The sequence below is a fragment of the Clytia hemisphaerica genome, unplaced genomic scaffold, assembly GCF_902728285.1.
Source record: "Clytia hemisphaerica strain Z4C2 unplaced genomic scaffold, Clytia hemisphaerica genome assembly, whole genome shotgun sequence".
NCBI classification, from domain to species: domain Eukaryota; kingdom Metazoa; phylum Cnidaria; class Hydrozoa; order Leptothecata; family Clytiidae; genus Clytia; species Clytia hemisphaerica.
Genome location: NW_027103300.1, coordinates 141,990 through 157,892, shown reverse-complemented (window position 1 = coordinate 157,892; position 15,903 = coordinate 141,990). Strand labels below are relative to the sequence as shown.

General features: G+C 34.4%; 2 protein-coding genes across 2 annotated transcripts in view; one reads left to right on the top strand and one right to left on the bottom strand.

The window, feature by feature from the left end:
* Positions 1–15,903, top strand: part of LOC136811290 (polycystin family receptor for egg jelly-like) — a 79,209-nt gene that overhangs the window by 6,535 nt on the left and 56,771 nt on the right. The window contains exons 8-12 of the mRNA XM_067067909.1: positions 363–498; positions 1,151–1,421; positions 3,975–4,116; positions 4,747–4,812; positions 7,564–7,688. Coding sequence (XP_066924010.1) covers positions 363–498; positions 1,151–1,421; positions 3,975–4,116; positions 4,747–4,812; positions 7,564–7,688 — 740 coding nt within the window. The remainder of the gene's footprint in view (positions 1–362; positions 499–1,150; positions 1,422–3,974; positions 4,117–4,746; positions 4,813–7,563; positions 7,689–15,903) is intronic.
* On the bottom strand, positions 9,924–14,529 carry LOC136811274 (uncharacterized). The gene is made up of 4 exons (XM_067067892.1): positions 14,360–14,529; positions 12,899–14,080; positions 11,601–11,803; positions 9,924–10,261 (listed from the first exon to the last, which is right to left on the bottom strand). Exons 1-4 carry the CDS (start codon positions 14,505–14,507, stop codon positions 10,013–10,015), a joined length of 1,782 nt encoding a protein of 593 aa, XP_066923993.1. The 5' UTR covers positions 14,508–14,529; the 3' UTR covers positions 9,924–10,012.

Genomic DNA, 15,903 nt, shown 5'->3' with positions numbered 1-15,903 from the left:
ACAATTTAAGAAAAATATCAAAATCAATTTTGTAAACATTTGCGCAGCATCGAAGAGTGTGCTTAACGATTAATTGCTCTCTTTGAACGGGCGCCAAATATGAAAAATTAACTCATCGTCGATTAACCCAGAAATTTTAGCCAAAGAACGATCCCGAATAATTCGAATGTTGTAATCTTGTAATAGTCATTCTTTCTACTAGCGTCATACTGTTCTTTAAAACACAATCCCATCTTCTTAGATGTGGTAGATTTTGGGGTGGATTTAGTCAACCGATTTACTAAATTGGAGAAGGGGTCTGTGTCAGCTTTTCTCTTCTGATTTTTTTATCATTTTATCATATTACCATTATATTCATTTAGAACCTGCTGCACTGTTGTCACCGTTATCGTTAGAAAAAGATGGCCCCTTCAGTGTTTATTTTCATTATTATCAAGTCAGACCGTCGAATCAACCGCTCCCAATGAAACCTATACATCACCCATGGCTACCTATGCGGTGAGATAATTGTCTCAGCTTCGGCCGCGTCCAAACATTTAGAATTACATTAGATTTTCTATTATACCAAATAAAACAGGTGCAAAATGCGTCGCCCCCTTTTATCCAAGATCTCATCAGGATCGCCCGCCCCATTTATTAATTTTATCAATTGTATCTTTAGTTGTCCATGAACAGTCCCTTATTTTGGTCTAAATTGTCAGATTTTAGACTACAACTACTTTATTAAGTGTATTGAGACGTAATATTTTCATCCCCTCACTCATCAATCATTACTTTGTTAGGCACCAGAGAGCGTGCTTTCCGACTTGACTATACGTATAAAATACAATTTTTTCATACACTTTTTTTATCACCTTAGTTGTCGCTGAAATGGGCTTTTCCAGAAAAAAGTTTTACATCCACTGTTGAGAATATTGATTTTTCAAAGTATCGAAGCCCCTGGATATCCTACTTTATTAGTAAAGGATATCCACTCTTAAAAATATACTCAACCCCCTGGATATCCTCTCTTATAATGATGCTTACCCCCTGGATATCGTATTTTCTACTTGACATGACACCCCCCCCCTTGGATATCCAATATATCCTCAACAGGGCGGACTATTTCTGGAAAAGCCCAATAATAAAGATCGTGTTTTCTTTTTTACAGTGACCCGATTTTGACAGTTGGGTATACGCAAATGCGCATAAAAATGTTCCCCTCTCTCTTACCACACCCAAAGTATGATTATGAAAGTATATACCAACGATTGCCGATTGGAAAACAACCATTACTTTTACGTGAAAAACGGATTGAAAGTAACCGGCATCTCGTGGCATGGGGAGGACATACGGTGATTAGAAGTGTTTGGTATGGTGATAAAAAGCAACTTTTCATTGTTACGCCCGTACCAGTTCCGATCGTTGATGACATGTGTGACGTAAGTAGCTCTTACAACGACAGGGACAGTTTTAAAATCAGTGTTTTTCCGTTTGTAATTGTGCCTAAAATTCAATCAATTGCGATAGTCGGGTTCGATTTCCCAATCTTTCCGGATACTTACTAGGATGTACTCTTTTATATTAAATATATTAAGAAAGACTGACCCATGACAATTACCGGAGTTAGCAGCCGGCCGTCATTACGGCTGTTTCATTTTTTTTCATTTGCTTCAAATTTCAAGTGTCTTTTTTATTACTATTATTCTTATTGTTATTATAGAAGTATATTTCTCAGATCTATTGACCTCTATGAAACATTCTCATTTAAATTTACAGTTTATCTTTATAATGTAACAAAGTTCTAGGCACAAGGGCCTCTGGAACTGGTCGTGATTATTCTTATTGTACAAGTACTTTTTTCATATAAAGTCGAGTTCTTGGGCTTCCACGGACTTTCCGCTGGAAGTTATTGCCGTTTGGAAACCATGTTGGGTGGCCACTAGTCCTGGAAAGTCCTGGAAAGTCCTTGAAAGTCCTGGATTTTGTTTTAGTCCTGGAAAAGCGTCCTGGAAAGTCAGAAAATTGATTAAAGTCCTGGAAAAGTCCTGGAATATTTTTCCTTGTTAGTCCTGGAATTTAACCTTTCTCTATAAGCGATCAAGCGTGAAGGAATTTGTATTCTGATCAGATATCTATTGCTTTTATTTTCTGTATTCTAATATCTGTGTTTACAGAAGTCATAAATATTGTTAAAATCATCAAACATAATGGCATACTCTCGGGTACCAATGGACGGGGTTTGGAATTAAGCGGTTGGAAAAAATCTCAAAATCTAATCAGGGAGGTTGGAATTAAAATGCCCTGGGTGGAAAACTTTGGAAAAGCAGGCTAATACAGAAGAATTAGGGCAAAAGAGGGAACTATCAAAAACATTTTCCCAAAACTTAATTAGCAGGAGGTGGGGTGGAATAAGAATGTCATGGGTGGAAAATTTTTCAAAAAATTAATTAGCGAGGGGTACACTTATTAGGTACCCAAGAGTAGTTTGGCTAAAAGCCAAAAGCATTATCGTCTAAAAACTGGTTCCTATGAGACACTTATAAAACACCAGCTTTATGAATACACCCATTGAAGTTTTTCAGAATATCACGTCCTATCTTCGAAAATATTATCTTGTTGCGTTTCAAAGAGATAATCCTATGTTTCTGTTTCTAAAAAAGTGATATTTTCCAATTGTTGATGAAAACGATGATGCACCACTAAAATTGTTTAAATTGGCTTTTTGGGGGGAGAAAGGGAAAGGGGCGCCAAAACTTTTTTGTTAAATGTTATTAAAAGTTGGACTTTGTGCGTCTTAAACTGCGCCCTGAAATCAATTTTGGTGAAATAATTTTTAAAATTTTTCATGCTCGCTTTGCTCGCAATAAGATTTTGGTAATTTTTTTGAAATCTAGTTTTGCAATTTTTTTTGACAATCTTGCAGTTTCGAATGGTAATCTAACCGTGCGCCTCATGACCAATTAGCTGTATGCAATTTAAAACATATAACCCTATTTTTTTCGCTCGAAAAGTAATTCGAAATCCGTATTGGTTACTTTAAAAACAAAAATACAAGAGTAATGTACGGTTAACTCTCACTTTACAAAATCTTTGTCGCCTAAAAATATTCTCAACAAGTAAGACAATTTGTAAGATTCTTTTTAAAGCTATGTGATTGTCTATGCAAATCTTCTTTATTGGCCCAGTTAGCTTTAGCATAGTGGGCCTTTCATTAGCATTCTGCAAAAAAAGTTGTTTTTACATTTCTCTATCATGTGAACAGTTCAGTGAACAGTTCAGTTGTTCACGTGCTAGGAACAAAACAAAATATTTTGATTTATTTCTCATTGTTGCTAATAAGAGATAGGCGAGTTTAGGTTCAAATCCTCTCTGTTACTTAAGTCTTGTTCAGTTCATATTTTTATTCGCTGGGCCTTCATGCCCTCTGGGCTTCTTGTCTTCTTGGTTAAAATCAAATTGGCCCATTCTCTATTTCGTTCCTTTGGAGCAAGTTAGAAAAAGCTTTGCACCTCATTTTTACGTTAATATTTTTCACATACATAGCTCAGTTCCGAGAGAAAATGCTTTTCTTTTAGGATAAAAAGTCCTGGAAAAGTTTAAAAACATCCTGGAAAAGTCCTTGAAAAGTCCTGGAATTTGACTTGTTTTTTTGAGTGGCCACCCTGAGTGTAGTTGGAGTAATTCCTTTTGAAAGTATAGCCATGGTATTGCAAAAATAGTGCATTCTTAAAGCGAAATGTATTTTAGATCTTGTCTGATTGTAGATTAGTACTTTGCTTTTTAGTAATTCTGATGACGCTAAAAGTAGGCTAAAACTATTCTAAAAACAAATAAAATCTGGCGATAAGATATTTAAATTCTCATTTTAGAAAACTGTGATTTTCTTTGCGAAAACCTGAATCTCCAAAAATTTCATTTGAGTTAAAAATATTAAATATAATTCTGTTTTTCAGAAATCATTATTTTAATTCTAACACACATTTATCTTTCAGATTACTTGGTATGCTGAATCGCAAACACAAGCTACCACTTATGTTTATTTTGGTCCTAACAAATATGCACCTAATGTCCACGAACGTTTGTATTCCGAAGTTCACAGTTTGCTATATACAAGATGGAGGATGCAAGCTGTCGGTATGTTATTTTCATCAAAGAGTTCCCTTTATTGGAAGTCCAATGCACGGATAGACCTGATGGGAGACTCAAAAATAAGCGAAAGAAGTTTGCCTTATCCTTTGTGTAGAAATCTCAGGAGCCCAAGTGCAAAATCTTTCTGTTCTTTTGTCTCTAAAAGATACGTTTCTTACATCCTGATAAGATCCAATTGGATTTAACTATATACAACCCCAGGGATATTTCTAAGCACTTTTTTATGTCCATATACCGGCAAAAATACTCAATCTAAGATTTCAGGTATTCAGGTATTATTAGAAATTCAATCTAAATTTACAAAAACGGCCCCAGCTCAAAGTGCTTAGAAAAATTCCTGCAACCCCCATTAAATTCTCTTATAAATTTTTGGACCTACCCCGGTGGAGGTCCTAGAAATTAACCTTTGTTCGTTCCTTCGTTCCTTCGTTCCTTCGTTCCTTCGTTCCTTCGTTCGTTCGTTCCTTCGTTCCTTCGTTCCTTCGTTCCTTCGTTCCTTCGTTCGTTCCTTCGTTCCTTCGTTCCTTCGTTCCTTCGTTCCTTCGTTCCTTCGTTCCTTCGTTCGTTACTAGCTTTTTTTTAAACCTTATTTATATGATTTTAATTGAAACAAAGATACGTCGATAAGAATTCAATTTGATGGACAACCACGAAATATAATCTACCTGCCAGTTTATCAAGGTAAACATTGCATTATTTATTCTTGAATTTTTATTAAATTATCATACGTTTAGCTACCCACATACACGTTTTTATTCGTCCTTCCAAGGACTCATCCGTGTATCATACGATTAGAAAGATAGCAAAGTACACGTTTTTTATAAAAACATCCAACATTTTTGAAGATTTGTAATAGCTGCGCAGATTTGCAATATCCCTTGCAGTTTTGTAATTTTCGAGCTGTTCAGAAATGTGATACTTCCCTGTGCAATTTTGTGATTTGGAATTTATTTTTTTCTTCGCAGTCGCAGGCATTTCTGAAAAAAAGACTTTTTTTAAAAAATTTTCTAATTTAATCATGAATATGTATTTTCCAAAAATTAAAATGTTAAAATATAACTAAAAGTTTCATGCACTTGCGTACAATCATCAGATGTGTCTAAAAACAGTGTTTTATGACTTTATTGTGAAACATGACATAAAACCCAGCTAAAATCAATTAAAACTCAAAATTTTAAAGTGCTGATAACTTCTAAACTATTTATTCAATCATTTTCAAATTTTGACACGTGATAGGCATTGATAATACAAATTTAAAAAATCTAAAGAAAATTTTTGAAAATGATGACGTCATCATTTATGACGTCATCAAATTTTGAAAATTTTACTCATCTTCAGCATAGATTTTAAGAAAAACTCTTCTTGGAAATTGCAAAACCGGCAGTTATGTTAAAGAACAGTCTTTTACCTTTCAGAATCTTCAAACAGAATTGAAATATCTTTATTGGTTCAACTGTAATAGACATTTTTGTAAACCATATATTTGAGCTTTTTTCCGAAAGGTCGAAATTTTGTGATGACGTCATCAGTTTTTGCATGACGTCATCAATTTTTTTTTTCTTCCTGGAAAATTGTATCATGATGGAGAACGTCTGTACCAAATTTCATGGCCATAGCTCTTCTAGATCGAAAATAATCGAGGGTGGTAGATTCTACCCCCCCCTGGGGATACAAAAGTCAAAAAAGCTTGGGGCTAATAGGGTTAAAAAAGACAAAGGTAGTAAAACTGTAGAATTCTCAAGGTCACATCTGATGATTGTACGCAAGTGCATTAAACTTTTAGTTATAAATGTTTTTAACATTTTGATTTTTGGAAAATACATATTTATGAAGCACTACAGCTGTATTGTGCACTCTTTGAATGTTTGCTCCACATTCTTTATTGATAATTTAATCATGGATAAAACATTTAAAAACACTGTAACAATTGCTCATGATCCTAATGAATCTAAAGCTGATGAGGATGGCTGTGATGAGAGTGATAGAAGGGTTGATGGCCCGGGGGGGGGCAGTAGGTTTACCAACTGACGGTATGTGCGGCGAAAAAATTGGCTTTTAGAATCGCACCCTTACAGTGCAGGAAAAAATCGGTGAAATTCATACCCTTACAGTGCATTTTTTCAAATTTTAAACTCTTTTAGAGCAAAAAAATTTACATTTTCGAGCAAAGATTTGCAATTTTTCCCAGATTTGCTGAAATTTCCACCCTTACAGTGCATTTATCAAAAGTCCACCCTTACAGTGCATTTCTGATATTTTGAAAAACATACCCTTAACCGCCGCACATACCCGTCTGTCAATTTGCCTGACTGCCCCCCTACCCGGGGTTGATGGTTCTGGTGAGTAAAAATGGAGATGATGCTAATGCTCAAGATGAGCATATTTATTTCTTATAAGCATCAACTTAATAAGAAACATATCAATAAAATGTGATCAATGAAAATTGGCTTTTGCCGATTGGTTATTTCAAAGCAATCAAGGAATTCTATTTAAGATGAGCATATTCATTTCTTATAAGCATCAACTTTATAAGAAACTCATCAATAACTCGTGATTTAAGGAAAATTGGTTGATTTATTGATTGATTTCTAATAAAAAATCGATGCTTATAAAAAATTAAAACGCCAACATCATTCCTCACACCTTGTTAACTTTGATATAAACTATTGCCGAAAAGAAATACAGTCTGCATCACGAGCTATTGATTGGTTTCTAATAAAAAATACATCTTACAGGTTTCAATAGTATCAATATCATGATTCTTCACCAACCGCTCATTTTTTCAACATAGCTTTATCCACTTCATTTATTACAATATCTATAAGGTAAAACCCAAACTTAGCACATGTATTCGTAAGATTCGCGATAGCCAAGTGATTCCTAGGCGGTTACAACCCTGACCTAGAACTAAAGGACATAAAAAATACCATTGAGAATCAAGTTGGTATTAAAGTAAAAAAAAGGGCAGCTCGAAAATTACATAAACTGCGCAAAGAATATTACAAATTCGTGCAAAGAAGTATTTTGAATCTACGCAATTCTTTCAAATCTGCTTACAACAACTTAATACTTGTTTCTACCTACAAAATATCACTGCTAGGGAAGAAAACCATGGACAGTGTACTTTGAACACAATATTTGCAGCCTCAAATTCCACCTAAATTTTCAGATAGAGGGCATATTTTTTTGTAGGCTTTAAAGGGGTTTCCATTGGTATTGATCATTTTCTTTTGCTTTGACACATTTTTCAAGTTTTGATCTCACGATGCAGTTTTGCCTGCAGTTTTGTCCCTCTATTAGTCAAAAAAATCTTCCCAATTATATTTGCCATACTTCCTCAAAAAGTTAACAAATAATAAGTAATAATCTAGTCATTTAAAGATATCACTACTCGTTCCAAGATTTTTCAACATTTTTATTTTTGTCTTTCAGAAACTACTACAACCACCCCTACAACTACTACAACCACCCCTACAACGACTACAACCACCCCTGCAACAACTACGACAACCACAATAACAACCACCACACCAACCACAACAACAACCACCACACCTGTAAGTTTATTCGATTCTTTTTAACATCTTTTTACCAAATAAGTTAACCATTGCCTAAATAATCCTGCTGCAAAATACACGCTTTTTTTATAAGAATGGTGTTATTTCATTTCATCATGGATATTCTACTTTTTTGGCAAAATCATCCTAAAATATTCCTAGGGTACTTTCTTAGGTTAGGGTCGAATTTCAACCAAAATTTAACAAGAAATACACACCTGAAGCAAAAAATAGCATTTTTTTTTGAAAACTTTGAGCTTTACTGGGGAAATACTGGCAATTTATAGTTAAAATTAATTTATTTAGCATAGCTGGAAAATAGTTGGCAATTTAATGATAAAATGTTTTAAAAATAGCATTCTTAGATTTTGTTGCCTACTTCCATGATGGTGATATTCTTACGATATTCTTAATTTGGTTATTAATATGGTTATTCTTATAAAGTCTTTTCTTATAAAAAAAGCGTGTAACTGAAGTTTCACCATTGTCAATTTGAGAAGATAAATTTTTGGTAATGCGTTTGTGTGTCTGTGTTTTATTTTGTTTTTTTTATTACCTGTTATAAAACTTTGGGCAGCCTGGAAACTGTATATATATTGTCGTATTCGAGGCCTAGTTTGGATGAAGTTTAGCATAATTAAATTTTTATTGGGGAATACAACTACTGGTGCTTATTTTTCATTTTACAAAAATAATTTCTTTTTGGTGCGAAGGAACGAGTCTTTACGTCAAAACGGGGCTAAAACTTTTGATTACCCAGAATGCTTCAAACTGGTCTGACTGAACTGAATTCTGCATACATACAGTATAGAAGAGTACGAAAGAGATTCCGAATAGTGAATTCATTATCATAATCTTGATCAGAAAATTGACAACGAATTGATGTTTGATAAAATATCTATATTTCGAGCATAACTTCACTCATCTTTCAGGATTGTAAAATGTAAAATTACAAAGTTGCTACTTATGTGAAAAATTGGGAAAAAAAAAAAAAGCGCTAATTGAAGGCTATTAAAATGTAAAATGGTTAAAAGACAAGGTCGTAATAAAAAGTAGTTAAAAAAGGTATAATTCTCTAGAGGCTTTTAGGCCGTTGTTTAAAATAGGTTTCAGTCTTTTGATATGTAAAGCTTCTTTGTATAGAAGTGATGACCAATTATCACTGGAATCAATTACTGACGTATTATCATTTACGAGATTTATGTAGATGGAGCGAAAATTAGGCTTTTCAATACTAAGCGTCAGGAGGGTAATTATAAACTTGACTTCAGAGCACTCCTTCAAATGTTCGAGAACTGCACTCTCCTTCTTTGTAGCATGTTCTGAGCATCGCGTGAATAAATTCCTCTCCGTTTTGCCGACATAAGAGGCACGACAACCAGGGCAGATAAATCGATAAACAATGTTCGACTTGAACTTCAAGGGTGTTGGGTCTTTCATGTTGGTGTAGAAGCCAATTTTGTGTGTTGAATAGATTACTCGAAACTTGATATTAGTGTCTTTCTTGAGACAAAACTTTAATTTTCTTTTTAATGCAGAAACAAGTTGTTCTCCTGTCGGGCCAGCGTAAGGGATACGTAACCAGAGTGTTGTCGGTAATAATTGGTCATCACTTCTATACAAAGAAGCTTTACATATCAAAAGACTGAAACCTATTTTAAACAACGTCCTAAAAGCCTCTAGAGAATTATACCTTTTTTAACTACTTTTTATTACGACCTTGTCTTTTAACCATTTTACAATTTTAATAGCCTTCAATTAGCGCATTTTTTTTTTTTTTTTTTTTTTTTTTCCCAATTTTTCACATAAGTAGCAACTTTGTAATTTTACATTTTACAATCCTGAAAGATGAGTGAAGTTATGCTCGAAATATAGATATTTTATCAAACATCAATTCGTTGTCAATTTTCTGATCAAAATTATGATAATGAATTCACTATTCGGAATCTCTTTCGTACTCTTTTATTTGAAGTTATCAGCTGGTAATGGTATACAGTATAGAGTCTCCATAACTCGAATCTCTATTACTGGAACGTCTCCGTAACTCGAACCTCTATTACTGGAACGTCTCCTTAACTTGAACGAATTCGTTGGCACCGTGAAAATTTCCTAATAAACTCTTTTACGAAAACCTCCACTACTCGAACCTCCATAACTCGATTGTTCGCTCAAGTTGCCACTGGGTCTTATGACAAGAGGTGTTTCAGGGATTGGAAAATATATATTGTTGATCAATATGGTATTAAATGTCTTTCGATTCTTGATCGGAAAAGTTTTAAAAAATAGCAAATATAAAGATTTCACCATCATTTTGAAAAATAAAATTAATGTAGATTAAAATTTGTATTAAATGTATTTTGAGAAAAATTCTTATTAAAAATTGTGAAATGAGATATAAGGCGGTACTGCTTTTGTATCTGGTTTTTATTCTTGTAACGAGTTTTGACATTTTGATCGACTTTTCTGAGATATTCGGTGAATGTTTCTTTACCAGTCACTCCTTGTAATATTTCATCATCCTGTTCTTCACTTTCTTTCTCCATCTTCGCCATTTCACGAATTCTTTCCTTCACCTGCAATGATAAAAAAGTACGCGATACTTTACGGTTAACAATGATTTATAACCCTATTTTTATTAGGGGTTATCATCAACATGAAAAATATGAGCAATCTAATTGGTTGAAAAAAACGCGTACACAAATGCTGTATTTCGTATTGTACCGTACAAATACAAAACTGCGTTTAAAAAAGGGGTCTGATAAGCGAGAGATTATACTTTGTACTTACTTTTGTATCTTATCCCGGAATTATTCTTAGGAATATTTTCTTTTTTACTCTCGATACTTACTACCCAGCTGGCACACAACGTTGCTTTAACGTTCAATTAACGTTATTTGGACGTTATGAATGTCAAATGGACGTTTTTTTGACGTTGTTTTGACGTTGTGTGCCGGCTGGGTAAAGTTGTCAAAGGAATGTTTTGATATTTTAATGACCATTCGGATCACTTTTGAAGGTTCGGATGTTTTGATGTTGATTTCACCAAGATACAGGAAGTGAGACACAAATATCGGAGAGGGAAGACTTTGTTGATATTTTTCAAGTTGACGATAAACCAGTTATCGCACTTTTTTACTCGTGCAATATTGGATATATTTTTCTCGTTCAGAGTTTTCTATATTTTATGACGAAATATGACGAAAAATCTGAAATCTGAAATTATATCCCATATTCTACTCTGTACCGTGCGATAACTATCACTTATTTTCAACCACCCTGGCGTTCTTTTGGTAATGGCTGGCTGAAAATTTAATTGCCGCTCTGAAATTTTTGACTTTAAAATATGATCTTCTTTTTTTGTAGCATGTACACACGATTTTACAATTATAAACCCACTAAATCAGAATTAGTGACTTATTTGGCAAACATGTCATAAAATCCGGCTAAAACCCTTAAGAATCTTAAAAACTTACAACTACTGTATCAGGTTTAAAGTATCAATAGTATGTCTCAAAAATTATTGATTTTTTTTCGAAAATTTTGATGATGTCAAAACAAGAAATAATTGCGATATTAGTGAAGGTTTCTTTTTCACTGGTCAGCGGTAATTATGTAAAACTTTGTGACTACGTCAACACTTGATTAACTCGAAGGTTTTATATGAGTTCTTATCATGGTAGAAATCATTTGTACCAATTTTTTTTTATGTCCATAACACCTCAGATCAAAAATTATGGAAGGGCGGTGGAACCCCTTGATAATACAAACCACCGAAAGCTTGACAATAATCTAAGTATCTTAGACATTACAGTATGTTACAGTATATTACATTATGGCGAATTATTTCATATTCCATACGTTGATTTGAAAATTTTAACGACTTTTAGTGACAACAAAATTATGTTTTCTAACCTCTTCAGGTACATTTTTGAATTTATCAGCATCTGTCTTTCCACGTGTTTCACTAATAACATTATCTCCGATATCTTCATTACCCTTTGCCTCCTCCCCAATCTCTTCTTCACCGCTACCGCTCTGTTCGTTAACATCATCAAATAAACCATCGCCAAAATCATCTTCATTATCTTCAATAGCATCTCTACTACCCGATTTCCCTAAAAATCAGAAAAGAATAATTATAAAAGGGACTGCGCACACTCCAGAGCTGTCTTCTTCCTCCACTCTGTTTGCATTGCAAAGGCATTCACCAAAAAGACTATTGACCCAGACTCGGGTCATTAAATACACCTTTCCCGAATTGTTTGGTATTTTTCGAAAGTCTTCAAACCATATTGAAAGCTATTTATTTGTATTCCTAAATTTCAAATCAAATTAACTCAAAAATCGGAAGTGCCTTTAAGGCCGGCGCAAATGAATCCAACATTTGATCCAACATTTCAAATTCATTGTTGGACGAAATGTTGGACGAAAAGTCACGTGGAAAAATTCGAAAAGTTGCATGAAAAGTCATTTGCGCAAAAACGTCAAACATTTCCATCCAACATGATTACGCAAATGCATCCAACATTGAAACCAACATAAAAGTGACGTCAATCTCATTAAAAAATTTTGGAGGAAAATTTGACGCGGATCAAACTTCATCCAACATGATTTCCAACCATCTTCTTAAAAAGTTGCAATTTTATGACTTGCGCAAATGAACCCAACATTTGATCCAACAATAATGTTGGATGAAATGTTAGATTCGTTTACGCCGGCCTTAAATATCCAAACATTAAGACAAAAAAAGTCAAAAAGCGTAAATAACAATTCGGGAAAGGTGTATTGATTAAGGAGAGAGTATTTAAAGTTTTAGGAAAGATTAGCAATGTAACAACTTCTTCTAAAGGCGCTTATTTTACAAAAAGTAGCAATGTGAGGATTTAGCACTGAAAGCCGAGCAATCCGAGGACACGAGAATTGGCGGTGTCATGTAGTTATTCATGAAAAACTCGAATTCGAAAAATGTTTAGTCTTATAGGGACCATTTTAGTAGACAGCGCGTACATTTTAACAAACGAAACGCGCTGCGCGCACAATAAACCTTAGTGTAACTAATTTTTGCAAGCTCTGAATTTGATGACAGTATTGGCACTGTTTTTTGAAGACTAACCGATAGTGAATAAAACAATGAGAAAAACATTTGAGAAACAATGGTTTACTAAACAAAAGAAAAAATTAAGAAAAGGAAGAAACAAAAGGTATTATACCTCTTTCCAGATTTAATTTTGGACTGTCAAAGATATTTTTCAAGATACTGATATGTCTTCCAACCTCTCTCTTCCAATAAGCATTAAAACGTGGTTTCAAATCTTCAATATATTTCTGTGAAATTTCATCCATTATATCTTTGATATGAGAGGTTACTTGAGTGTGAAAACCCTTTGTTTTCACGGTGTCGGTGTTACAAAAAGCAAAAACACCCGTACAAACTTTACAAACGCATTCTCCGGCTGAACATGACATAGTGATATCCAAGTCGCAGAATTTGTGGCTGAACTTTGTTGGTTTGAATGTGCAATTTATTTGTGAATGTTCCAAACATTGTCCATACGTCTTCCAACCAAATTCGTCCTCAAATTCTGTACATTGTGGCTCCTCGTCAAATTGGTTTTCAACGATGCGAGCTTTCCGAATCTTTTTCAACGCCCATTCCATGTATCCCATATAGAATTGACCGTTAGTACGCAACTTATCTTTGTAAAGTGTATACTGATTACGGTAGTATTTTTTCTTGTGAGCTCGCTTGGAATCCTTTTTCATTTTCTCCAAAGTACGAAGTAAAACAGCAATGATTTGAAGATGGAATACAGCCCAGGTTCTAGTTACGGGAAGTTGTGTTTCCAAAAATTTGATATCTTCGACACTCATCTTTTTCCTTGGATATAAGGTGTACATCCTTTTGTTCACGAAGAAGTTTTTCAAGCCATTAACATCTTGTTCTACATCTTTTTGACATTTGTTCGAATCCCAGAGTGATTTTCTTAGTAAACAATTTGCCCAATTTTCTTGTTGTCCAAGGTAATGGTTTTCCATGTTCTGTTTCAAGATTTTCCGATCTGTTTGATCCACATAATCTTTTAGATGACTAAACCTCTTATTAGCAGCAATGATAATCTTATGGGAAGCTCTGTTAACGCTTTTTATTATAGCTGCAGGATTACGATGGGTGTTTTTCAACCCTAATCCACTGACAATTTGATTAAGAACTGGTTTCAAGATTGGATGAGCCGCCATGGATGCCTTTTCGGCTGCGTCTTTAACGGCTACTGAAAATTTTATCCACTTTTCTGGGTCGATTCCCAACTTTTTCATGGCTTCAGGGGATAATGAACCCAAAGAATCAGCCAAGGATGCTGTTGGAACTCTTGCAGTAATACTTGGAATGTTTCCTAGAAAATAGAATCAAACCTTACCTATTGCATGATTGATTTTGCCAAAATGTCATAAAATGATAATTATTCTAATATTCTTTTCTACATTTTCATGATTTATTTATTCTGCAAGAGTATCGGGGAAGGCTGGTGTGAATCATATTTTTAATGAGTTGATTTCATAATCGATATCAGGAAACATTGAGATACAAAAGAATTCGTTTGAATTTATTTTGCTGATAAAAAGAAGCTTCGAAACAGTTTGAATTTATATGTGAAAAACAAGAAAAGTCTTACGGATTTCAATTCTTTCATCATCCAAATCATACTTGTCAAATTCACAATGTCCTTTTCGCTCTTCTTTGTTTGGGTTCATCCACCCATATCCCATATCCACACATGTCACAATGAAGAGGAACTCTAGTAATCTTCTCAATACCCTCATCCTATAATGAGAAAGTGATCTAAAAGAGTTCAATCGAGTACAGTTTAAAAAAGCCTCAAAAATGTTTGAAGACACTCATCAGCATTTTTGTCCGGATACACGTTTTTTATAAGAACAGAACATCCAAAGATTTTTTGCATGTTTTTATTTTATTAAGATTTAAACCTTAAAATGATTTAAAGATGTTCTTATTTTCACCATTGTGTGGGAGGTATTTTTTGGCCGTTTTCCTAAGAAATCAGTTGTTTTAGAGTCCCCAAAGCCTGGAAGTGTTCTTAACTTGTTCTTAACATTCTGGCCATTGAAACCTTATGTTCTTATAAAGTGTGTTTTTAGCCTCGAAGCATTTCGTTCTTATGTATTTTGCTCTTATAAAAAAAACGTTTGGCGCATGATGTTTTTGGGCTTTAATATGCGTTTTATTTTTGTGACGGAGACGGTTAGCTTCTGATTTGCCTAGATCCTGATTGAAGGAGAACGACGGTAATTCAGTAATTTCACCGTCCTTGATTTTTTGGGTACAAACTGCGGGATATTCTAAATCGCTCCAGTCATTCCGCCGTCCTCAAAGAGCATACACATAAGTTCGCTATTCTAATACAGAAATAAGACATATCCTGACAAAGAAGAGCATAGAAGAAGAGCATAGGCCTTCCCTAAAGGGAATAGGCCTCCTGAAAATAGTCAAGAGAATCACAGCGCAAATACATCCTAAAAAAATTATCAGAAAATTGTCATATATAAGAAAATACTAGAAGAAATAAAAGTCTAGCTATATATTCAAATTATTGATGAGATTTCTCCATTGAAATCTATCAGAAGCAACATGACTTATTAACGTTACATTTTTTGAAAGTTTTGAACAAAGATCGACCAAACGTATAGCGAGGGGCCCCTTTAGGGCGCTTCGAGCGGACCCAGCAAGAAATCATTTTTCTTGGTAAACGAAACCAGGGCATTCGAATTACGTGGCCAGCCCATGCTATTTGACGTTGATAGCTATCAATCGAATTCAAACAAACTTTATTCAAAAGCTCAACATTACTAATTCTCTTTACCCATGAGAAAATACATTTCTTAAGAGAACCAAATGCGATGCTTGCTTTCTGGATCCGCATTTGAACGTCACCTTTGTCGGAGCAGTCGTACGTTGCTAATCATACTCCCTAAATAAACGAACTTATCAACGATAGGAATGTAACGCTGGCCAATGATGATGTCAGACAGGTCAAGGTTCTCATATGTTTCTGGATTTTCATATTTACTCGGTGGCTTTGGACAGAAGAGAACAACTGATTTGGAGTCTTCTCGTGGCTCCAATGGACCAGAATGTACTTCCATCCCAAAACGAGCGAGATGCGACATACTCTGCTTCTTTTCGACTGTTAAATAAGAG